The sequence below is a fragment of the Thalassophryne amazonica genome, chromosome 8 (assembly GCF_902500255.1).
Source record: "Thalassophryne amazonica chromosome 8, fThaAma1.1, whole genome shotgun sequence".
Classification (NCBI taxonomy): domain Eukaryota; kingdom Metazoa; phylum Chordata; class Actinopteri; order Batrachoidiformes; family Batrachoididae; genus Thalassophryne; species Thalassophryne amazonica.
In genome coordinates, this window is record NC_047110.1 from 106,245,740 (window position 1) to 106,272,586 (window position 26,847).

Sequence of the window (26,847 nt, forward strand, 5' to 3'; positions counted from 1 at the left end):
ATGTGTATGTGTGTCTGTGCACGTGCATGTATGCATGTGTTTTGTTCATTTAAGTTACACAGTTAACTTACAAAGCCACATTCCCCCAAAAAAGCTTGTAATACGCACAGCAGCATCAAACTGAAGACAAACGTCAAACCCAGTAAACAAATATAAAATTTGTTTAATCTGCGAAAAATGACAAAGTATTAGACCCCTCAGGGGGAATAATGGTAACTTTTCTAATGATAATAATCATATCAAACCCATTCTCCATCCTAACAAGTGAAACATTTACAGTATGATGCTTTGTCAAGATTCTGGGCATCAACAGTGTATGACTTGGTGTTTGTATGGGAAGCACAGGAAGCTGGACTTTATGTTTCAACAGGAATTCTTGTGGTATTTTGACAAAATCACAACACCAACCCCAACCTAAAATGTCAAACATTAATTATAACAGAAATAAACTAGACGTTGCACTCAGAGTGATCATTCTCGCTACGATAATGACCAGGCGTGCACATAACTGGTGCTCATGTGTGCTAAAATATAAACAATGTGCAGCAGAAAACAGGGAGGGAAGCACTTCTCAGGAAGAAAGTGATGACTAAAGCTTGTAGGAAAAGTGTTTCCTGCTGGGCATTGTTTATTTTTAGCATGCACGAGCACCTGAGAACCAGTTATGTGCATGCCTCATAATAACTAGGGATGGCGCAATACCAATTTTTCATGTCCAATACAATACCAACACTGGAACCTCAAGTATCTGCTGATACAATACCAAGCTGATACAGTTTTCCCTGTGTTAAAACAACTAATCCATCAATAAATATATTTGTCTTTGTCTGGATCTGCTTTGTCTTCAAACAAAACAACTACTCAAACTGCAAAACAAATCTTCTACTCCCATAAAGGAGAACTTATATCACCCACAGTATATCCAGTATTAATAATAACACTGGCTGTTGTTACCTCCACCCACTGACAAAGGAATGGATCTAAAGCTGCTCTTACACACACCTGACTTTGGAACCATGGTGGCCCAAGCTACAATGAGTCCTCCTGGGACTAGTCAAAAGTTAGGAAAACTTTTTTTTTTTTTTTTTTTTTTGCTTAGTTTGTTGGACTCTCAGCCCTTTCAGCCTACCCACTGCACCTGGCCAAGATGGCCTGGGGCAGGTCTGATGGAACTCAAGTGTAACTCCAGCTGATCTTGGTGTGCATTCTTGTCTGCAACTCTTGACATCTTGGTGTTCTTTCCAGCTTGGTGTGAAAATTGGACATGCATCAACCCTGCACCAGTCTGCCTTGAGCAGAGTGTGAGGCAGAGAAGGTGTTTGGGAGTCCAGCCGAGCTCCCAAGAAATTTTCTACATGTTTAAATCCAGAGTGATTTTAACTGACTTTTCTTGACTTTGGCTGATTTATGCCAGTCAACAAGCTGAGGCGTTCACAGACAGTGCAGAGCAGCTTTTGGTTGGCCAAAAGTAGGAACTGCATAACACTGGGTCTATAAGTCTTTCTGACATCATAAAGTGGGATGAGACTGCAATCAGAATTTTGAAGATGCGTATAGACCACTATCTCATAAGTGCAGTTCTTGAAATCCCTGGAAAGGGATCAAAGGAACACAGATTGTACCGTGTTAATGGAATAAACTGTTTCAAATGAAATCTGGACCCTCCTTGAGCATTAATAATTCTTCTATGGCCCAAGAACCACATATCCCAACAAAGACCTGTCTGATATATTTAATAATAATAATAATTTCTGACTTTTGCCTCATCAGATCTTTGTGATGTCATAAAGTGAGTAAGCAGCCACAGAATGACTTTAAAAGAAAACAGAATTTTCTCTTTTCCCAAATGACATCACTGGACTGATGCAGCAAAGTGATGCTGCCATACGTTTCACTGTAACTAATGTTTTATTTTCATTTCACCCTGCAGCTGGTCTTGAATATAATATGACAAATTAAGCAGAATTAAAGAGCTTAATATCCTTCGTCTCTGATAACAGAATCCCTTCCCTCTTTCAGTTTTTTTCTTTTTGTAATGTCTCTTTCCAAGAAATGCCTTATGCAGCAATCACGTTGTCCCACTCATCTTCTTGTAAGAGACAATGAAAGCTTATCAGCAGTGCTGTAACGTAATTAGTGGAGCAGTGGTGCCGTCTGTTGCAGCGCTGAGGCATATGGACTTACAGGAAGACCCACTCAATCTGTATTGATTTTGGCAAGTGGATAGCTCGGAAAATTCAGGCTGCAGTCAAGCTGGAATCGAGACGTAAATTACCCTCCCATCACGTTGCTCCCTCCTTGCGGTTCCGTGTGGGTGTTTGCACGTTTGTGGGTGTGCTGCATGCGTGTAAATGCATGTGCAAGGAATATGTGTTTGTATTCCTGGAGAAACATGATGGATTGTGTTTGCTGCAGAAGAGGCGATCAGCTGTATATGTGTGAGTGGGGGGTGGGGTGGGGATGGGGGCTGGTGGAAGAATGGCAGTCATTTGGAGAGGCCATCACCCTACGCAGACAGAAAGATGGAGAGAGAAAATGATTGCTGATGGTTTTAAAAGGTTGATGGTGTGCTAAAGGAGAAAATGGATTCATAATGGAATCTGGCTCTGTGATCTGTAATGTGCAGCCTGTCAGGCTTTGTGTTAAAGAGACAAAAAGAGTGACCAAAAAACAACTACAACAAAAAGTGTGTTATTACACTCGGTAAACAGCGAGGAGAGGCTAATCAACGTGACAGACTGCATGTTTCAATCAGCTGCACCAGGACGTGTGTGTCAACACTTGTTCTAATGTCTTTCTGTCTTTCTTTGGAAAATGAACAGATGGAAAACCTGGAATAGTATCAAATCAAATCAAATCAATTTTATTTATATAGCGCCAAATCACAACTAACAGTTGCCCCAAGGCGCTTTATATTGTAAGGCAAAGCCATACAATGATTACGGAAAAACCCCAACGGTCAAAACGACCCCCTGTGAGCAAGCACTTGGCAACAGTGGGAAGCAGATAACTGTAAGCAGATAACTGTAAGAATCGTTCAAGTTTGACTGTGTATACCTTTTGGTACATATTTTAGAAAAATAACATTAGCCATTTGAATTTTCAATAGGGGACCAAGTAAGGGTCAATTGAAAAATTGCACAGGGTCAAAATTAAAAAATGTTCCAATCATATTGACAGTGATACCACATTATGTATCTGATGACAAAGATTCCAAAAAGGTATAGTTTGGTCTATTTGTGACTGAATGTTCTGGAGTTATGGGGTAAAAACAGCAAGAATGGTGACAAAGGTCAGTTTCAGTTTGTACAGGGGTCAAAAGTTAAAGTTGCTCCAGTTTTGGTAAAACATGGTGCAAATTATTGGTTGAACTAATAGGATTAACAAATGGAATAGTTCTGACTGTGTTGAATGTTTGGTCTCCAAAGTAAAGGTCAAAAATGTCGACGTCCATTGGATTCTATGACATACATATGTTACCCCGTAACATGATAACTAAGCATGACAGATAGTGCAAACTATTCCTTTTTAAAATCCTACTAACTCAACCAGTAATTTGCATCATGTTTTACCATAATTGGAGCAACTTTAACTTTTGACCCCTGTACAAACTGAAAGTGACCTTTGTCACCATGCTTGCTGTTTTTACCCCATAACTCCAGAACATTCAGTCACAGATAGTCCAAACTATATCTTTTTGGAATCTTTGTGATCAGAAACATAATGTGGTATAGCTTTCAATATGATTGGAACATTTTTTTGACCCCTATGCAGTTCTTCAATTGACCCCTACTTGGCCCCCTATTGAAAATTCAAATGGCTAACGTTATTTTTCTAAAATATATACCAAAAGGTATACACAGTCAAACTGGTGCTTGTAACCGGATTTGAAGGATTCTTCTGCAAATATTCTGTTATCTGCTGCACTAGAAGGGGAGGAGTTTTGGCGTGCATGTGAACCCAGAATGCCATTGTGTGGCATTGTCTTTTTTTTGTAAAGAGCTCCACAGAACATTCACTTTCTGTACGCTCTTATGCCAAATAAGGGCTGAGCTTACACCCAGGGATAGAGTGAGAAGCTTGAATATCTGGGAGCGATTCATAGGGACGAGTAGAGCCACTGCTTCTTATGGAAGAGAGGCTGCTGACGTGGTTCAGGCATCTCGTGACGATCCCCCCAGTCCTCTCCTTGGGAGTTCTTCCAGGCGCGTCCAACTGGGAGGGGGGCCTCTAGGAAGACCCAGGAGACTCTGCAGGGATTACACCTCCCAGATCCACCAGGAAGAGCTGTAGGATTTGGACAGGGGAGTGTGGGATGAGCTGCTTGTGCTGCTGCTACCATGACGTGGAGCTGCATAAGCACCAGAAAAAAAATGAATGAATGTCAAAGATGGAAAGTCAACATGGAGTGAAAGTGTGTTGTGAGTATGGAGGTGTCACGTGGACGCAGCCGCTCAGGTTAACTGAGTGTCGCTTCGACTGTAAGCACTGATTTGACTCGCTCAGGTGTGATCTATTAGACGCTTTACTCCTACCTGAGGGAAGAGGAGGAAGATGGAGATCACCATCTGCTCAGTGCTATGATGAAATTAATCATGCGTGAACGTTTGTAGACAGCTTCGGGCCGCCATCTTCCTCCGACACACTCTCTCTCTCTCTCACTCTGTCTATCAGTACGTGTGTGTGTGTGTGTGTGTGTATGTGTCATCACACCCGAAGCAGAACAACACTTGCAAAAAATACTTTGCTTTTTCTTCAGGGATGTGCAGATGGGTTCACTTTTGCCCCATTTTGCAAATGACTCTTGTGTTAGCGTGCTCACGGCAACAAAATCAAACAGTGCGAACAATTCGAAAAGCCCTTTTGTGTGTGTGTGTGTGTGTGTGTGTGTGTGTGTGTGTGTGTGTGTGTGTGTGTGTGTCATCGCTCCCTGTGATGTGAAAAGAGGCGGCTGTGTGATTTGAAGGGGCTCGTCGGCACAAAAAGCAAATGAATTGCCCATGTTTTCCCTCATGCCTTTTTAAATATTGGAACACAGAAAGCTTCCAGAGGGAGATAATGTTGCAGGGTTTGCACAGCAAATGAGATTCTCTCCATGAAAACAAATTCTTTCAAATCCTTGGGTGTGAGTGGGTGTGCGCTTGTCTTCCATCTGCACAACCTGCTAGGAAAAGGTTCCCGCACAGCAGCAAATGCTTCCATACAGGCTTGATGAGCGAGCGCACGTGTGGAGGTCTAATTGAACCACGTTGACGTTCCGTCTGAGGTCTTCATCAGTGTGAGTGGGAGTGGTACATGTGGGTCTGTGCAGCTCACATGTGCACTGGGCAAACAGATGACTTTTTTTTTAAATGCACAACATGAACACCAGGTGTTCAGGATTTCAAATAAAACCTGATTCCAAACTCCCAATCCTGAATCCTGCTTCTATCAGTGAGAACATTCAATCAGACTGAATTGATTTCTTCTGGGGCAGCACGGTGGCTTAGTGGTTAGCACTGTTGCCTCACAGCGAGAAGGTTGTGGGTTCAATTCCCGTGGCCTTTCTGTGTGGAGTTTGCATGTTCTCTCCGTGTTTGCGCTCCGGTTTCCTCCCACATCCAAAGACATGCGGGTTAGGTGGATTGGAATCTTTGAAATTGTCCGTAGGTGTGTGTGTGTGTGTGTGTCTGTGTTTGTTTGTCTATTTGTGGCCCTGCGACAGACTGGCGTCCTGTCCTGGGTGTACCCCGCCTCGCGCTGTATGACTGCTAGGATAGGCTCTAGCCCCCCGCGACCCTTAATTGGACTAAGCGGTAGAAGATGAATGAATGATTGAATGATTTCTTCTGGTTTAATGAGGATTCGGTGAGGAAACGTTCCCAAGGCGAGCTGAACCGAGGCGAGTCATTACAAAAAGGTGAAAGGAAAAAAAGAAGGCACCAGAGGCGTCTGTTACGTTCAGTCACAGATAGAGCAGCAGAACTTATTGCTCCCTAAAAAAGAGGCCACACTGAATCATCATCATGACCTCAAAAAGCTTTATCTTTCTCACCGGCAGGCCTCAGCTCTGCCGATCATAAAGACGAGTCTGATGTCCTCAAGACAAAGAAGACTTTTTTTTATTTTTTGCCTCCACCAACTGAAAGAGAGGCAGAGGTCATGTGATCACCCACGCCTGTCTGTCTGTCTGTCTGTCTGGTACGACCTGTGGGCATGAAGGCTGTAAAAATGACAGCAATCTGACATTTGACCCCAGTGACCTTGACATCATCCAAACGATTGACCTTTGGCTGACCTTGCCAGGGTACATCTGGGCAAATTTGGTCAAAATCAGATTGAAATGAAAGTCCTTGAGCGAATATTATTCTTTAAGGGTCAAACATCCTTGACATAACAAGTTTGGTTGAAATCACCAAAATGATCTGAAGGAGGTGGTCAACAGGCAGATATGACTGTGACCCCGATGACTGACCTTTGAAAAATGTGACCTGGACTGGGCAATTCCAGAACCTACCTGCATATGTGTACCATGTTTGTTGCAAATTGGAAAGAAAAACTTAAAATTTGACTTTTGACTCCACAGACCTTGACCTCAATAATTGTCCTTTGCCAAATTTGACCTCACCCAAGCAGTTTCAATATCCACCTCTATATGTGTGACAAGTGTGGTGCCAAAAGTACTTACATTTGGAGTTTTTTTTTGTTGTTGTTGTTTGGTTGGGTTTTTTTTACAGTTCAATGGTATTTGAGGCCAATGATTGACCTTTGGCAAATCTGACCTCACCTGGGTAACTCGGGAACCTACCTCCATGTTCGGTTGACATTGGAGTGAAAAATCATAGTTCTGACCCTTGACCCCAGTGACATTGCTTTTTGCCAAAACAAACTCTTTAAGGGACGTTCTTACATTTTGGATCCCGATCCAGTTCATCTTTTTTCTTTTTATGTTTTAATATCTTTGACATTGTCATTTTATGATGTCACAAAGATGACGGGGATGAAAACTTTTTCCACATTTTGTTATGTTACAGCCTTTTTCCAAAATGGACTGAATTCATTTTTCCCTCAAAATTCTACTCACAACACCCCATAATGACGACATGAAATAAGTTTTTTGTTTGTTTGTTTTTGTTTTTAATTGAATACTTTTCGGATGCACCGTATATGTAGTTTAGTAATGTGATAATCTGAAAAACCTGGTTTACATGATTTAAGTCCATTAGTCTGATTTGTTTAGCTATCTATCTCTCTCACTCTCTGTCTCTCTTTCTGTCAGCAAGGAGGTGCAGTGGAGTTGTTTGATGTTCTGGTACACGAACAGTGAGGAAGTATAACTGCTTTTAGACACAGCAAACTCCTCTCAAATCCAGCATATGTGTCTATAACGCATATAACTCTGCCAGAAATGTGCTGTTTAGAATGTTGAAACAATGCACAAGGGTTGTTGAAGCACTCTTCTGCATCCCGGCAATTTTTTGGACTCTCAGAACTTTGTGATATGATAAAAATGTTATGATTGTTGTATGGCTGGGGGGGCCTGGCTGCCTTTTGTTTCTGTCTTCTGTGCTGTCTCTTGTTTTTCCTTCCAGGTGGCGCGCGTTTAGGACTGAGTGGCTGTGTGGCTGAGTCATCAGGACCTCACCCTGATCACCTGAGGCTGATCATGTGCAGCTCGTCAGGACTCACAGCTGTGGTGCATCTACACGGATTGGAGCATGGTGGCATTTAAGTCTGGAGTACACAGTGTGTATTTGCCAGAGACTCGACCTTGTGACCAGACGGGTGAGATCGTCGTCTCGAGAGCCATCTCATCATCAGTGGATGCAGAGACTGTACCAGGTTTGATACCATGGTCTGTGAAAGAGGAGGGGGTGAGGTCTCACGCTCGTCAGCACACTTCCTGAGGTACGTTAAATTTTGTGACTAACATTAGTACAGTCAGTATATGTGGTGTCCCTCACACCTTATTGTATTGAGCTGTTATGTTAGTCGTTTAATCAGCTTCCACTGCAGTTTGAGTATGTGAACAGGGTGTTCCATGCCTGCAGGGTGGGAAGCTGATTAGTGATTAAGCCAGGAAGTGTTTGCTGTTTATGTACACCTTTGAGCGGTCTCTCTGTGTGTGGAGTGTGGACTCACATGATGGTTTCTTCTTTCACAGACTCGGTTTGTCGCGGCCACCTGGGGGGTGTCGGCGGGGTCCTTGGGTCCGAACTGTTTCTGGCTCTGGACCGTTTGTGCAGCTGGGAGCGCACCGTAAATCCACCACGCCAGACCGCGCACTCATTTGTTGTATTTTTCACATCACTGTTATGTCATTAAATTTGGTTATCCTTTGTACCGTGCTCTGCTTATTTTATACTGGGTCCTTCAAACGCTGGTCGGTTCTCCGGGCTGCGTCCGACACATAACAATGATCCCTGATGAGACAACAGTGCATACAGCTGTACCTCTGCAAATTTGAGTGGCAGTTGCTTTCACATATTTGCAGATGTAAAAAAACAAAATACATCAGATAAATGGTACAGATGTGTCAAAGAAATCTTAATACTGGGGAATAATCTAGGTGAGATAAACTGATTTTCTCATAATCCGCTAACTTTTGCTGTTTACATGATCACTTGAATAATCAGATAAATCCAGTAATCAGATAGATAGTGAATGGGCTTTTAGTCAGCATGTAAACGGGCTCATTATTGACATACCAAGTTTGGTAAAAATTAGCAGAGGGACCTTGGGAGGACTAGATAAAAAAAACAAACAAAAAAACAACCACAGGGACACATGACCTTAAATTTAAACATTTGCCCCCAGTGACCTTGACCCTATTCATAGACCTTTGGCAGATCTAAACCCATTTCTATATGTATCCAACTTTTGGTACAAATCAGTGTGAAAGAAAGAACTTTGACCTCAATAAACTTTCCTGGGCAACCCCAGAACTCCTCTCCACATGTGTCCTGACTTTCTTACAAATCACAGTGGGTAAAAAAAGAAGGTAAAGTTTGATTTTTGCCCCCAATGACCTTGATTTCAATGATACACCTGGGCAATTCCAGGAACCCGTCACATTCTGCACCAAACTGGGCACTCATATGGAATGAGTGCCCAGTTTGGTGCAGAATGGAGTGGGGATTTTTTTAAACCTTTAAACTCAATGACATTGACCCCAATGATTGATCTTTGGTCAATTTTATCTTGACTGGCATTTTCCGGAACCCATTTCCATGTCCTAGTGTTGGTACAAATCAAAGTGAAAAAATAAAAGAACTTAAAGTTTCACATTTGACCCCAATGACCTTGACCCCAATGATTGATCTTTGGTCAATTTGGCCATCTCTGGGCAATTCCACAAGTCATCTCAATATGTGTCCCACGTTTGATGTAAATGGGTGTGGAATATACCCCCCCCCCGCCTTTTTTTTTACCTTTGACCCAGTGACTTTGACCCTCAAGAATTGACCTTTGGCAAATTTGATCTGTTCTTGGTAACTCCAGAACCCATCTCTGTATGTGTGCCCAGTTTGTTGCAAACCTAAATTTTGACATTTGACCCCAATGGTCTTGATGTTTGCCAGGTCAGTTCTGGGCTTGAACGTTATTCACATAACAAGTTTGGTGTAGACTGGCCAAAGGATGTGGGATGAGTAGGATGACAAATGTTGCTCAAATTAAAGTATGATTCATAATTAACAAGACAGGCACCCTGAGAGTGCACAGCTATAAATATACGGCTTTTACAGAAAGTCAGCATTAATTTGTTGATGAAATGTATAAATATATTTGTAATTGCAAGTTTTTATTGGGACTTTATAAAGTGATTAATGACAGAAAAAATGTATTTAGTGCATTTCTTACAAAAAAAGACTTGTATAAATTGCAGAAATTCTGTTTTTAAAGTTGGAATAAGTCTTTGTGGTCTGTAAAACTCGTGTGACATTTGTTGGTCTGCAGGGAAAATGTTACCCACTGACTGAATGTCAAGGCCGAAGTGATGATTTATGTCTTGTTGTACCTGAGCAAACTGACAAACCTCACTGGTATTTCTGCTCTGCAGGATGTCTCCAGCAACAGCAAATGTCAGCTTGTTATTTCCTTGACACTCCAACATTCCGATGTAAAAATACATAAAGTAAACTGCGATTGGTTTTAGGTGTAAATTTCTATCCTCATTTAGTAATTTCTGAAAACTGGAGATGTTGGTTGTCACAAGAAGATACAGATTTCATTCAGGAGTTACAATTAATCACTGCCTTGAACATAAGGATCAAACAGCAAGTCAGTCAAAGAAACAAAAAACGTTTTCTCACATGTAACAATTTCTTGTAATTGTTAAATTATTTTAAAATATTAAAACAGTCTCTGCTGTGAAGATAACTAGATATAACAATTTCCAAAGAGTCAAATAAATGCATAAACAACACAGAGTGATGACAGTTAAGAGCTGCAAGTGAGCTTGAATGCTTTGTGTTTTTCTTGTCTTGAGTTTCACATTTTAATAATGATACTTATATTCATGTGTCCAAAGCAATGGACACTGAAATTTCTCTTCCGCCATTGTTCAGTGGAGAACAAAATTCATTGACATTGTCATTGTCAAGGTTGGGTAGGATTACTTTGAAAGAATACTTGTGGATTACATGTATGTATGTACATACATTTGGATTACTTGTAATCTGATTACTTTTGGATTACATTTCAAAGTAATCCTACCCAACCCTGGTCATTGTGTTACCTGTATCGCTGTCAGGTGATACAGGTAACACAGGTAACAGGTAATACAGGTAACACTACATTCATTGCTCAATAGCTTATCCATTGCCAAATTATATTAATTGATGAAAGGTTGCAGAATTGACATATATTCTGCATTGTCCTGAATATAAGACTGCAGTTTTTGCAGATACACTTGAAAGAAATGGGGTCATCTTACATTCAGGTTCAAGACTTTTGCATGCATCCACAACAGCAGGTGACACCAAATACCAGTGAAATGAGTGTGCCCCACAGTATTGAAAACCCCTGAACTGTCAATGGAAGCAGTTGGATGGAGTCTAAATTTTGTTGTGAACTACAGCAAAATGGGCATTTAATTAATTTATTTATTTTTTTGTAAATTACCCTAGGCATTGTAAGTGTATGTGTGTGTATAGGTATTTGTGTACGTGTGTGCATGTGTGTATGTGACCATATATATATATATATATATATATATATATATATATATATATATATATATATATATATACAGTATTGTTCAGAATAATAATAGTGCTATGTGACTAAAAAGATGAATCCAGGTTTTGAGTATATTTGTTATTGTTACATGGGAAACAAGGTACCAGTAGATTCAGTAGATTCTCACAAATCCAACAAGACCAAGCATTCATGATATGCACACTCTTAAGGCTATGAAATTAGGCTATTAGTAAAAAAAGTAGAAAAGGGGGTGTTCACAATAATAGTAGCATCTGCTACAAATGCTGCAAACTCAAAACTATTATGTTCAAACTGCTTTTTTAAGCAATCCTGTGAATCACTAAACTAGTATTTAGTTGTATAACCACAGTTTTTCATGATTTCTTCACATCTGCAAGGCATTCATTTGGTTTGGAACCAAGATTTTGCTCATTTACTAGTGTGCTTGGGGTCATTGTCTTATTGAAACATCCATTTCAAGGGCATGTCCTCTTCAGCATAAAGCAACATGACCTCTTCAAGTATTTTGACATATATATATGCTTTGTTTGTTTCTGCTTAACTAGTTATTGAATATTATCAAATTTTGAAACAGCTTTGGAAAAAGAGGCAAAAGCAGAACATTTTAAAATAAGTCTAAGAAATCGCAAGATCTGCTGAACTTGATGAACACTTTGGCAATATTGCTGAATCTCCCACCTTCACTTGGCTACATTAGGACTTGGAAAAGCTTTCACATCCACAGTTGCTCTGAAACAGTTCTGGTCTGAGCCAAGTCGGATCTTGGCAGTGGTTCTGTCTTGGCCTGAGGATGAGCTGGTCCACAGCCTGCTGAGCCATCATCAGCCCACGTCAGCACACTGAGGCTGGAGGACACCCAGCAGAGCAGCTCGGTCCAGGCCGGGCTTCACGCCTTCAGGTGGAATCTGCACCTCAGCCAATAAAAGACTGAGGTGCTCCGAGCTCACAATTTTCTGTTTTGCAGATGTGAAGTGATGAATACCTTCTGTCACATCCCTTTTGTCCTTCTTTTCTTCTTATTTCCTCTCTCGCTCCTGTCATTTGTCCTTGGCAGTGAGAAGTTCAGTCAGCAAGGAGCTTGCCTTTTTGCAAATTGTTTAATTGGGAGCGTAAAGAAAAATGAGGATAGGGTGATTATTTTATTTATTTATTTATTTATTTTCTCTCTCTCTCTCTTTAATTTCCTCCATCACGCAGGTGATGCTGTTTGAGACATTTTGCCTTTTGGTGGTTTGTTTGTTAGGTCATTACCCCAGTGCTGATTTCAGCTGTCTGCAGTCGACACTTAAACTGTGCAGAGTGCAGCTTTTGTGTGTTGCATCACCAGAAAGATTTTCTTCAAAAAGAAAAGAGAACAAATTAAAACAAAATAAAAAGTAAAATTTCAGCTATATGTTTCAGAGGCCACATGACAGACAGACTCAAGCCCAGAGTTCATCACTTTTCCCACAGAGTTGTTCTCTGAAGCCTTGAAGTCAGCCTGTATTGTCGTGACGCATTTCATATTATATCACAGAAAAAGTTCAGCACTATGTTTCTTGCGTATCCTTACAAACCTTCGCTCGACTGCCCAATGTGTATTTTGCATCTATTATTCAGAAACGCACAGTAGGGGTAGGGTTTGAATAACAACAACAATAAGATGACTTACTGCGTTATTTATTTATTTATTCCTCTCCATGTAAATATGTATGAATTTTTGTGCATTACTTTTCCTACTCAAACTTGGCATGTGGGTCGGTCAGTGTTGATCGACCCACATGCCAAGTTTTATTAATTTGGGACCAAGACATCAACAATTAGCTTGTTAGACATTTGCTCTGGAATAGAGAGGCTCAGGGTCACCAAACCTACAGGAAAGGTGTATCAAATCAAGACCTCAGTCAAGTTTTGAAATGCATGACCTTGACCTTGAGGTGAAGGTCCCGGGCCACTTTTTTAGATTTTCTTCTGAGCAGAATATCTCTGGAATGGGGGTCACCAAACCTACAGGAAAGGTGTATCAGGTAAAGACCTCAGTCAAGTTTGAGGTCACGGGCAAAAAGGCCTTGCTGACACCACAGGAAATCTGCCACCCAGGGATTTCACTGCCATGCAGGTTGAAGGGAAGCATTGGCAGCCGCCAGTATTTTCTTTAACTTTACTTCTCACAATTAGTTTTTTCCAGGTTGTGTGGGTGATATTCTTTCAATGTATTTTTCATACAAATGGACCAGCACCGAGTTCACCTGGCTACAGCAGATGCACGGTGACTCAAGCAGAGGGTCACCCCTTTAAGTCTGGTCTGCTTGAGGTTTCTTCCTCAAATTATCAGAGGGAGTTTTTTCTTACCACTGTCACCTGTGTGCTTCTTCTAGGGGTTGGTAAGGTTAGACCTTACTTATGTGAAGTAATCATCAACCACTTAGTCCAGTTAAGGGTCATGGGGGGCTGGAGCCTATCCCAGCAGTCATAAAGCACGAGGCAGGTACACCCAGGACAGGACGCCAGTCTGTCGCAGGGCTACATATAGACAAACAAACACATTCACACTCACACGCACACCTACAGACAATTTAAAGTTACCAATCCACCTAACCTGCATGTCTTTGGATGTGGGAGTAGGCCGGAGCACCCGGAGAGAACCCACGTAAACACAGAGAGAACACGCAAACTCCATACAGAGTCAAAACTTTGCTATGACCAACAGGACGTTCGGTGCATTCGTAAAAGCTGGTGGAAATATTTTAACATAGAATGTTTGTCACGATGTGGAGACTTTGTAGAGAATTTGTGGGTGCAAATCTTCTGCAGAAAAAACATTCTCACATAAGATGAGCATTTTATGTATATTTTTAAAAACAATACTATTCAATAGTGTATTTGATGATGATGTAAATTGCAGGCTGTAATGTGCTGAAAGTCGGCGATTGTTAGAGGAATCTATGATCAGGGACTCACCATCCGTGGGCCAGTGAACCTCAGCCTACCTACAGAAGAATCAAAGCTCTTCACTCCTCCAAACCTACATGGCATCCCACCGCTGGAGGTGGCTCTGTCCTGACAGATGCCTCTGCAGGATTGTCCTGTTGCGCCGACTGCTTTGAGCAGTTGTATAAGACTGAGCCTCCTGCAAATATTTTTGACATTAGAGTCAGGTCTATTGTTGATTCTTTAATAATCAAATGCAAATTATTATTAACAGGCAGTAAAAGAGCTGAAGGTACAGAATGGTCCAGGGATCAACAGTATTGTCCTGAACTCTTCCAGGCAGATGAAGATGCTGTTGCACTCCAATCTGCAGGTATCATCCCTACAGATTGGAAGAAAGGACTTGATGTTCTACTCTGGACTGCAACAACTACAGAAGTATTACACTGATCTCTTTGCCAGAGAAGGCGCATGTAAGGGTTAGCAGGATTCAGTCCATGTCACTTGCTGCTGAGGGGTTGGCGCAGTCTGGCTTCACACCCAAGAACTGATCCACTGACCTGATCTGAGCTCTGTGAGTAGTATTTGAATGCATGAGTGAATATTGACGTTCATTTTCACAAAGCTTTTGATTCAGCTGCCCAGGCTGCTGCTCTCTGGGGCATCCTGAGAAACTGCAAGATCCCCAAGAAGTTGCTGAATATCATGATGACCATTAGGAAGCAGAGGGCGTAAAGGCAGAGGAGGTGCACCTGGGACATCAGGTGTCACCGTTGAGCCCTCTGGAGGTTTTGTGAAAGTGTCAATGAAACACCAAGGCAGGAGGCTTCCTACCTGATGACCATCCTTACTTGAACCTTAAATCTGTCCGTGCCAGAGGTCACATAAGGCCGCCATGCTGACTGATCATCCCTTTCTGTCTTATGCTGCTGTTCTTGCAGTATGCCAGCTGTTCCATCCCTGCTGGTTTTTCTCCACATCATTTGGTTCTGCCTCTTGATATTTTTACCTTCTCATGCCCATTCAAGTGCAAGTATCATGTCATTATCTTTTTCTTCTCAATATATAGCCCAACCCTGTTAACACATAAAGTTTTGGTAACGTTATATATTGGTTATATTTAGGTAATGGTTATCAGAAACATTTCTAGAACATTTTCCGAACATTATTACTTCCTTTTATATATTGACAAGTCATATTTATAGTTGAGGGAAATTTGACAAAAGTCTGTAGGTGTGTGTGTGGGTGTGTCTGTGTTTGTTTGTCTATTTGTGGCCCTGCGACAGACTGGCGTCCTGTCCTGGGTGTACCCCGCTTCACGCTCTATGACTGCTGGGATAGGCTCCAGCCCCCCGCGACCCTTAATTGGACTAAGCGGTAGAAGATGAATGAATGAATGAATATTAATTCTACTCTCACTGTCGTTCTTACTCCAAATTGTTTTCAGTGACTGGTTCATGACTTTAGGTAACATTACCAGAATGTTCTGGGAACATCTGGGTGAAACATATCTTTAGGTGACTTTATGTAACATTACCAAAATGTTCTGGGAACCAAAGAGGAGCTTTTCTTAAAAATGTTCAGAGAAAAAACTCCTTTGTCCATCAGGCCATCAGATTGTGCAACTTCTCACTCGGGGGGAGGAGGAGTAACAGGAAGACAGGGGACATGAAGGAGAATGAGAGGAACAATACTAGCCAGTAAACCAGTATTGATCAGTATGTCAGTTACTTATATTGTGTATTCGTATTTGTATTTATATTTGCAAACTGTTTTTCTTCTTTTCAATTTTGATACCCTGTGTGCTGCTATACAATGCTGCTGGAGCCTCAATTTCCCTGAGGGAGTCTTCCCAAGGGATCAGTAAAGTTCTATCTAATCTCATCTAATGTCTAATGTTCCCAAAAGGTTTGTACTAATGTTACTGTAAAATGTTATAGGAAAAAAAAAATCACAGCAAATATCAGTTTAATAACTCAGCCACATGGGGTGTGCAGCCAATACATTCTGAGTGGTGGTCCCAAGCCCGGATAAATGAGGAGGGTTTCGTCAGGAAGGGCATCCGACGTAAAACAAGCCAATCCAACTATGCAGACTAAGAATCAAATTTCCATACTGGATTGGTCGCGGCCCGGGTTAACAACGTCCGTCACCGGTGCTGTTGCCCAACAGGGTGCCGATGGAAATTGGGCTACTGCTGGGCGAAGACGACGAAGAAGAGGAGGAAAACGTTGCCACGAACAGCGGGAGAAGAAGAAAACTAGAAGGGTGGAAATGAGAGTGGGGACTTTAAATGTTGGTAGTATGACTGCTAAAGGGAGAGAGCTGGCTGATATGATGGAGAGGAGAAAGGTAGACATATTGTGTGTGCAAGAGACCAAGTGGAAGGGAAGTAAGAGCAGGAGCATCGGCAGTGGGTACAAGTTGTACCATGGTGAGGACAGGAAGAGAAATGGTGTTGGGGTCATTTTAAAGGAAGAGTATGTTAAAAGTGTGTTGGAGGTTAAGCGAGTGTCTGACAGGGTGATGAGTGTGAAGTTGGAAATTGAAGGGGTGATGATGAATATCATCAGTGCATATGCCCCACAGGTAGGTTGTGAGATGAAGGAGAAAGAAGATTTCTTGAGTGTGTTAGATGAGGTAGTGGAGAGTGTGCCCAAGCAAGAAAGAGTGGTGATAGGAGCGGGCGCCAATGGGCATGTTGGTGAAGGGAACAGAGGTGATGAGGAAGTAATGGGTAGATATGGTATCAAGGATAGGAATGGGGAAGGACAGATGGTAGTTGAATTGCAAAAAGGATGGAAATGGCTGTGGTGAATACCTACTTTAAGAAAAGGGAGGAGCACAGGGTAACATATAAGAGTGGAGGAAGGTGCACACAGGTGGACTACATTCTTTATAGGAGAGGCAAGCTAAAAGAAATCAGAAACTGTAAGGTGGTGGCAGGAGAGAGTGTCGTTAGACAGCATAAGATGGTTGTTTGTAGGATGACTTTAGAGGTAAAGAAGAAGAAGAGGGTGAGAGTTCAACAAAGGATCAGATGGTGGAAGCTGAAGGAGGAAGACTGTTGTGTGAAATTTAGCGAGCAGGTGAGAGAAGCACTGGTTGGAGGGGAAGCTATTTTGGGCAACTGGAAAAGTACTGCAGATGTGGTGAGGGAGACAGCTAGGACAGTACTGGGTATGACATCTGGACAGTGGAAGGAAGACAAGGAGACTCGGTGGTGGAATGAAGAGGTCCAGGAAAGCATAAGGAGAAAGATTGGTGAAAAAGTTTTGGGATAGTCGGACAGATGAAGAAGGTAGACAGGAGTACAAGGAGATGCAGTGTAAGGTGAAAAGAGAAGTGGCAAAAGCGAAGGAAAAGGCATATTGCGAGCTGTACAAGGAACTGAATAGTAAGGAAGGAGAAAATGACTTGTACCGATTGGCCAGACAAAGGGACAGAGCTGGAAAGGATGTGCAGCAGGTTAGGGTGGTAAAGGATGCACATGGTAATGTGCTGACAAGTGAGGAGTGTGTGCTGAGAAGGTGGAGGGAATATTTTGAAGAGCTGATGAATAAAGAAAATGAGCGAGAGAAAAGGCTGGACGATGTGGTGAGAGTAAATCAGGAAGTACAAGAGATTAGCAAGGAAGAAGTGAGGGCTGCTATGAAGAGGATGAAGAGCGGAAAGGCAGTTGGTCCAGATGACATTCCAGTGGAGGCATGGAAATGTCTAGGAGAGATGGCAGTAGTGTTTCTAACCAGATTGTTTAATAAAATCTTGGAAAGAGACAGGATGCCTGAGGAGTGGAGATGAAGTGTGCTGGTTCCTATTTTCAAGAACAAGGGTGATGTGCAGAGCTGCAGTAACTACAGATCAGCCACAGCATGAAGTTATGGGAAAGAGTAGTAGAAGCTAGGCTTAGAAAACAGGTGAAGATCTGTGAGCAGCAATATGGTTTCATGCTGAGAAAGAGCACTACAGATGCAATGTTTGCTCTGAGAATACTGTTGGAGAAGTACAGAGAAGGCCAGAAAGAGTTACATTGTATGTTTGTGGACTTAGAAAAAGCTTATGACAGGGTGCCAAGAGAAGAGCTGTGGTATTGTATGAGGAAGTCTGGAGTGGCAAAGAAGTATGTTAGGGTAGTGCAGGACATGTACAAGAATAGTGTGACAGCAGTGAGATGTGCAGTCAGAATGACAGACTCAGTCAAGGTGGAGGTGGGATTACACCAAGGATCAGCTCTGAGTCCTTTCTTGTTTGCTTCCCACTGTCGCCAAGTGCTTGCTCACAGGGGGTCGTTTTGACAGTTGGGGTTTTTCTGTAATTATTGTATGGCTTTGCCTTGCAATATGAAGTGCCTTGGGGATATAAATGAAATTGATTTGATTTGATTTGATTTGCAGCGGTGATGGACAGGTTGACAGATGAGATCAGACAGGAGTGCCCATGGACTATGATGTTTGCAGATGACATTGTGATCTGTAGTGAGAGTAGAGAGCAAGTTGAGTCTAGTCTGGAGAAGTGGAGATATGCTTTGGAGAGAAGGGGAATGAAAGTCAGTTCCTTGTATAGCTCGCAATATGCCTTTTCCTTTGCTTTTGCCACTTCTCGTCTCGCCTTACGCCGCATCTCCTTGTACTCCTGTCTACTTACTTGCACAAATAGTTGTGACCTTATGTTAATGAGACCCAGTCTAAGGACCTCAGTGGGGATAACAATTGGACTATTGGGATTTGGGGCTGGTTCCGGAATAGTATATATAAAATGCCTAAAATTAGGTTTGGGTTTAAGAGGTTTCACCCAGGTTGAAGATAGCAGACATGGAATATTTGACGTTGCAGGAACAGCCAGTGGGGCATCCTCAATATTAATGCCATCCAATGTAGTGATGGGTACTAAGTTTGCAAAGCATATCCCTCAAAGCTCTTTATGGACACGTCTGTGGAAACAGGCCAGTCTCATCTTGATAAATTTCCCTCCCTGCCACATAAACTGCACTTTCACCATGGTGGATTTTCTGCACTAATCTCCCGCTAAGCTAATTGATTCAGTGTCCACATTAGTCGTAAGACTTGGAGGTTCTCTAATCACCTGCTCCGTGGCCTGCTGTAGAGTCCTAATGTTACCCTCCCTGTCAAGCTCGATCTACGTTCACAGATAAGATGGCGCCGCCTTCCCCAGTAAAGTGAAGGCCGTCTGGCATCAGCAAGCCATGGTGACCCCCAAAAGAAAGCCAATTATCAATGAAACTAAAGCCAATTGTGCCAGCCACCTATTCAATGACATCAGCCTGCTAAACGCCTTATCATTACCCCGGGAGGGGAGGGGACCAGAGACTATTAATTGATGCCGACACATCTTTCTGGCGAGGTCAGAAGTCCTCTCTATGTCCATTTTTGTGACCGCAGACTGTCTCGTCTTAATATCAGTGGCGCCGACATGAATAACTATGTGGCTATATATAATATGGTGTTCCTTTGGCTGACTGTTCTTCTGCAACGTCAACACCCTACGGTGTGAGGCAATGTTGGGTGCTCTGGCCCCAGGAATACATTTAATGTCAGTTGACATCTGTAATCTAATGCTGCAGGTGATAGAATCCCCTATCACTAATGCACGGCATTTCAGCCTGGAGATAGGGGTAGAAGTCAACTGTGAACACGGAGGGATATCAACAGGCATGTCCAAGGCTGAAAAACAGTTCACAGTGGCAACCATGATCCGTGTACCACAACCAGGCACCAGGCCCAACGCAACTTGCCAATTCTGACCTGAGTTTTATTTTCAGCATTGTTCACTCTCATGAATATTTCATACTCTGACTGTTCTCATCCTCGGCCAAAAAAAAAAAAAGATAGAAAAAGAATGATCACTGCATTGAAATTCAGCTGCTACTTTGTCCTAAATCTGCCAAACACTGCAAACAGGCGACAGCGAGGCTACAAAGTATTATTTTATGGACTCCTTTGGAATTATTACTTGATGCACATTACACCTAAAACATTTCAGACCACATTAGCTGTGCTCTCTGTCCAATAGATTTCATATTTTTCTACACAGGCCTAAAGCATGTTTTGTGGTCTCATGTTTTCCACGGTAAGAGTAGGTCAATACCCACGTATTGCAGCACAGAACAGTACCACGCTGAAAAAGGGGGGGGGGGGGGGGAATTCCTGTGCTTCTCAGGTGATTTGTGTCCATCTCTGCAGAAACAGATGGACAAGGTTGCTACAATGACTTATTGGGGGTGACTGTAAAAGAAAGAAGAAAAAAACAGCCTACAGTTATTTGGCATTGCATTTGGCTTCCATCCTTCTCCCCTGCTGCTGAAATTATTCTTTCACCCCTCAGAAAATTGGCTTGTTTGATAACCACACAACAGATTTAGTGCTGGAGACGCAGTCATTTTTCCCTCAGCTGAATAGAGCTGAGGGAAGTTTATTTGTCAGAGTTTCTCCACATTCTGCTGTCTGCAGCCGTCACTGCAGACTAAAAGACAAAGTTAATCAGATAAACACTTCTTGAATATTATAAAGAAAAGTTTTACCAGGGATTAAAACCAGGTCTCTGTCCACAGAAACTCCTCAGAAGAACAGTGAAGACACAGCGTCCTCGTCAGACGCTGCCTCAGACCCAGCGTCTTCGTTCTTCAACCACTGGGGTCATGACCTTGGCCCTGAGAGTCGAAGGGTCGCCCTCAGGAAGTTCCGTTACTATGGTTACAATGGCTACCTTAGCGACCGCATCTCCCTCACCCGACCTATCCCAGACCTCCGACCGGACGGGTCAGTCCCGTATCGTGCACAATCTCATCTAATTAACTGATAATGTTGTGTTGCTGACAGCGTTTCTATTGATTTAACCTGTAATTCCCAAATGTGTCACAGCAGGGGCGCAATTTTGTGCAGTTATTGTTTCTTTGATTTCTCTTTGAGTGTCAGGAGAAATGCTAGTGAGCATCTTTAATATTCTGAGTATTTTCTCCTTCCAGGTGCAGAAACATGTCTTATTCATCAGACCTTCCTCAGCTCAGCATCATCTTCATCTTTGTCAACGAGGCCTTGTCGGTGCTGCTGCGCTCTGTGCACACAGCCATACAGAGGACACCGCCCCACCTGCTCAAAGAAATCATACTGGTGGACGACCACAGCAACAGCCGTATGTAGCCGAATACTTCCAAAATACTAAAATCAGTATTATTATAAAAATGTTTATGAGTTCAATGGTACGGTACAGATTTCATGAGGTGTAAGACGGAATGTTCCATTCAACAAGGCAAAGCCGAGTTGAATGGAACATTCCATTGAAAGAATGTAAAAACATTGAGTATTTGTTTGAAACAGTTGTATGTAAAGGTTTGGGCACCTCGGATGATTTCCATGATTTTCCTTTATAACTCATTGGTTGTCTGGATCAGAAATTTCAGTTAAATATATCATATAGCAGATGAACACAGTGATATTTGAGAAGTGAAATATAGTTTAAAGGATTTACAGAAAGTGTGTAATAATTCTTTAAACAAAATTAGGCAGGTGCATAAATTTGGGCACCCCAACAGAAAAAAATACATCAATATTTAGTAGATCCTCCTTTTGCAGAAATAACAGCCTCTAAATGCTTCCTCTAGCTTCCAATGAGAGTCTGGATTCTTGTTGAAGGTATTTTGGACCATTCTTCTTTACAAAACATCTCAGGTTTGTTTGTTTCCGAGCATGGACAGCCCGCTTAAAATCACACCACTGATTTTCAATAATATTCAGGTCTGGGGACTGAGATGGCCATTCCAGAACATTGTACTTGTTCCTCTGCATGAATGCCGTAGTAGATTTTGAGCAGTGTTTAGGGTCATTGTCTTGTTGAAAGATCCAGCCCCGATGCAACTTCAACTTTCTCACTGATTCATGAACATTGTTCTCAAGGATTTGCTGATATTGCCTGGAATCCATGTGACCCTCAACTTTAACACGATTCCCAGTACCTGCACTGGCCACACAGCCACACAGCATGATGGAACCACCTCCAAACTTTACTGTAGGAATGCTGGAATGCTGTGTTCTTTTTCAGCCATGCATACTGCTCCATATTATGTCCAAATAACTCAATTTTAGTTTCATCAGTCCACAGCACCTTATTCCAAATTGAAACTGGCTTGTCCAAATGTGCTTTAGCATAACTCAAGTGACTCTGTTTGTGGCGTGTACACAGAAAAGCCTTCCTCTGCATTACTGCATCATACAGCATCTCCTTATGCAAAGTGCTCTGTGTAGTTGAATGATGCACATAGACACTATCTCCAGCAAGATCATGTTGTAGATCTTTGGAGCAGGTCTGTGGGTTGACTATGACTGTTCTCACATTCCTTTGCTTCAGCTTATCTGAGATTTTTCTTGGCCTGCCACTTTGGGCTTTAACTAGTACTATGCCTGTGGTCTTCCATTTCCTCACTATGTTCCTCACAGTGGAAACTGACAGCTGAAATCTCTGAGATAGTTTTTTGTATCCTTCCCCTAAACCATAATGTTGAACGATCGTTGTTTTCAGGTCATTTGAGAGTTGTTTAGAGGCTCCCATGTTGACACTCATTAGGAGAGATGCAAAGAGGAGAAACATTTGCAAATGGCCACCTTAAATATCCTTTCTCATGACTGGATTCACCTGTGTAAGGAGGTCAAGGGCCAGTGAGCTTACCAAACCAATTTTGTGTTCCAATAATTAGTTCTAAATGTGTTAAAATCAATAAAAATGACAACGGTGCCCAAATTTATGCACCTGCCTAATTTTGTTTAAATAATTATTGCACACTTCCTGTAAATACTAGAAACTTCATTTCACTTCTCCAATATCAGTGTGTTCATCTGCTATATGATATATTTAACTGACATTTCTGATCCAAACAACCAATGATTTATGAATGAAAATCATAGAAATCATCAGGGTTGCACAAACCTTTACATACAACCATATAACAGCTAAAATAGATGCTTGAGATTTGACATTATATGAATTATATGAACAACAGAAAAGGGACTTACATTTTAGTGTGTGTCACTGGTGCTTTGATGTCAAGTCCAACACGAACTTTAAATTGGAGTCGAAATTGTTAGTTAGATAGTTAAAAAATAATTGCACCAATGTAGTCCGTGATGCTGTGCGAAAAAAAAAAAAAAATCACAGCAGAAATTTATCCAGCTTTTCATCCTAACAGCTCTTCATGCCTCCAGACAGCTTACAGTGCAGTGGATTTGTTTTGGGTTTTTTTTTTGTATGTGTGTGTGTGTGTGTGTGTGTTAGAAGAATTAGCAGCGTCAATTAGCTCCTTCAAATCCTTGCCCGCCAGCAAAAAAAAAAAAAAACTGCCATGTTTAGTTAAACGCTGCCCCTGGTAGTGTGAGCGCATTTGGTGGTCAGGGAGTGCAATAGCACATTTCATATTGCACCAAAATTGCATGCTCAAAAAGAACTATTGCACGGTAAATAAAACACAACGGCAAATGGTACAAGCAATCCATGTCACGTGACATCCAACCCACCAATCAAATGACAAGGATCCACTCAGTTGTTTTATATAAGATAACTATAGATAAGAGTTACATTTATTGATTAGATATGTCTGCAGATACGTGAATGTATGTTGCTCTGAAAATGCTGCTGGTATGTGAGTCTGGTAGCACCCCCTGGTGGCCAATCTTAACACTTGACTAACATTTAGGAAGCACTGATGTTTTTTTCATGAATGCTGTACTGGATTGTCATGGTGAAGAAAGAGCTGAGTCAGAAAGCGAGGCTCCCAATTTACCAGCTGATTTATGCTCCTATCCTCACCTATGGTCATGAACTTTACGTAATGACAAAAACAATATGGTTGCAGAAACAAATGGCGGAAATGAGATTCCCTATCAAGATGGGACTCAAAGTTGCTGCTTCCTCACTTAGAAAGGAGCCAGCTGAGGTGGTTTGGGCATCTGGTGAGGATGTCCCCCGGTAGTCTTCCTTGGAAGGTCTTCCAGGCACATCCAAATGGAAGGAGGCCCCGGGGAAGACCCTGGACACATTAGAGGGATTTATATTTCCCAGCTGGTTTAGGAATGCCTCAGGTTCCCCCAGGAAGAGTTACAGGACTTGGCAGACGATAGGGAAGTGTGGCAGAACTGCTTGGTCTGCTGCCACCTCAACCCGGACTCGGATAAGCAGCAGAAAATGGATGTATGAATGAATGAATGAATGTTTAAACATAACTACACCAAGAACTATAGAAGAAAAAGTCTGTAGAAAAATAGAGTAAATATATGTAAATACCTTGCTAGAAAATACTGTAAATTTTACAGTATAAAGCCATTGTAAACTGCAAAAAAATATATAAAATAAAATAAATTATAATAATAACAGGCAAATGTGTGAAGACAGTCTGGAATGAGGGAATTCTGTTTGGGACACAGGCACACTAAGTGTACCACCTTCTGTCACATGGAGGAAATTAGTCTGAAAATGTTACTGAACTGCAGAATGTTTTTCCTTTTTTGTCCTATTAGTACTTAACAAACTCAGTTTTAAACAGACATGACTTTTATTTCAGAAGTATGTTAATACGGCAATATGATATGGAATTTACAACCCAGTCTCACAAGTTTTTTTTGTGCAACGTTTTTTTTTTTAACTTACTATTACTAACCCTCCCCCTACCCTAATGATAACCAAAACCCCAGACCCCCCTGCATCACTTTTCATTTCATGCTCCTGTCACGGAATGTATTCAAATGAATTCGTACTCCCATTACAAAAATGTGGCACTTTTTGTGATAATATAACCAGTAGATTACTGTATATTTTGTGATGCTGAATCACAAAATGCCGTGAGATATGGTAGGGAATTTGTTATGTTTTCAGAGTAGTTTTTATTGTGTGGCAGTGCAGTCATGCAAATAAGTGCACTTGACTCCCAAGGTTCAAGGCTGCCCATTCACTTCATACAACTGAGTTGTTTGAAAATTAGCTCAACATGTGGATTCCAAAGAGCACAAATGGGATTCAATGTACAATAAGTAACAACTGTATGTTATATTCTGCAGAAATAATTTGTTTAAAAAAAGAATCGTAATGGTAATTTAGCAGAAAAAAATCTTGGATTTACTAGTTTTTACTTGGATTTACTAGTTTAAAAGTTTTGTAAACCCCAACAACTTGGGGAGGTGATGGTCTCGTGGTTAAGCACTGGGCTTGAGCCCAGAAGATCCTCAGTTCAAATCCCAGCCTGACTGAAAAATCACCAAGGGCCCTTGGGCAAAGTCCTTAATCCCCTAGTTGCTCCTGGTGTGTAGTGAGCGCCTTGTATGGCAGCACCCTCACATTGGGTGAATGTGAGGCATTATTGTAAAGCACATTGAGCAGATGGAAAAGCGCTAGATAAATGCAGTCCATTTAACAGTTTTATACCGTAACATTTGCAGGTTCTTCACTATTTACGTAATTTTGTTGTAGTTTTTACAAAATCATTCTGGTAAACAGAGCTGCCATTTTAACTGTTTAGGATCTCCATTAAATATAAATAACAAATATGAGTGAAACGCAGGCTGGATTTCATTTCAGTTATGACAGTGTGAGAGCCGGGGACTGATTTGCAGAAAGGATTCCTGTTGGGAAACAGCTAGATTTGGACAACACATTCTCACTCCAAACTCATCAGATTTTGAGGAAAAACCATTTTGTGTGTGTGTGTGTGTATGTTTGTGTGTGTGATAAATAAGTCATTTGTCATGTCCTTCATGTGACCCTGACTCAAACACAGACATGTTTCCTAGTGCTGTATGCTGTCAAACAGAAATGATGCTGCTGTAAAAAACAAACAAACAACACTTTTCCCAGCGTGTCACTGAATGACAGCAAGGGGCTGCCTAGCTCGTCACATGGTGATGCAAGGGGACACTCACCAAGCATAAATATATGACAAGTTGGGAGTGAAAATATGCAGATTTGGTAGGACTTGTAGGATTTTTAGAAAGCTGTATGGACCCGTCTGTAGACACTTTGTTGTCCATTTGTCCAAAGTGATCAGAAAATGAGAAAAGTAGCTCGGGCGAGAAGCATAAAAACTAGTCATTCCTTCAGAGTCCACCCATGTTTTCAACAACAAAGACCTTAAACACAAGATGAAAATTGTCATTATAAAGCTGTTGCCATGCCAACCCTGCTGTATGCATCTGAGACCTGGACCACAACCTTTTCTTTTATTTGCTGGTTCGGCTCCCTCACTCTTAACAACAAGAATTACAAGGCATTGTGAGACTGTGTAGGAAAATTGCAGGGACTAACCTGAATGACTTGGTAGGCCTACACCAAACCAGGTTGGTAACTAAAGCCTGTTTAATTATCACGGACCAGAACCATCCCTTGGCTCGCTGGTTTCAGTTACTTCCACTGGGGTGCAGTTATGCCCTGCCAAAGTGCACGACTAACAGGTATAAGTTTTCCTTCGTCCCTGCCGCCATTTCCCTGTTAAATAAGTGATCTGTCATGTCTTTTCATTGCTGGCTGCACAAAAATTTCCCCACGGGGGATATTAAAGATTTTTCAAACTTGAACTTGACCATACCACCACCACCTGAAGACCCTCGAGCAATTCCACCAACGCTGCCTGAGGAGTATCCTCCGCATCCAGTGGGAAGACTACCGTACCAACGTCAGCATCCTGGCTGAAGACAAACCTCCGAGCATCGAGTGTGTCATCATCAACAACCAGCTTCAGTGGGT

At 41.8% G+C, this 26,847-nt stretch overlaps 1 protein-coding gene across 1 annotated transcript in view; it reads left to right on the plus strand.

Annotated features, from left to right (window-relative positions):
* Positions 1–26,847, plus strand: part of LOC117516253 (polypeptide N-acetylgalactosaminyltransferase 18-like) — a 483,867-nt gene that overhangs the window by 244,028 nt on the left and 212,992 nt on the right. Inside the window, exons 2-3 of the mRNA XM_034177182.1 lie at positions 20,681–20,888; positions 21,095–21,261. Of these exons, the coding sequence (XP_034033073.1) occupies positions 20,681–20,888; positions 21,095–21,261 (375 nt within the window). The remainder of the gene's footprint in view (positions 1–20,680; positions 20,889–21,094; positions 21,262–26,847) is intronic.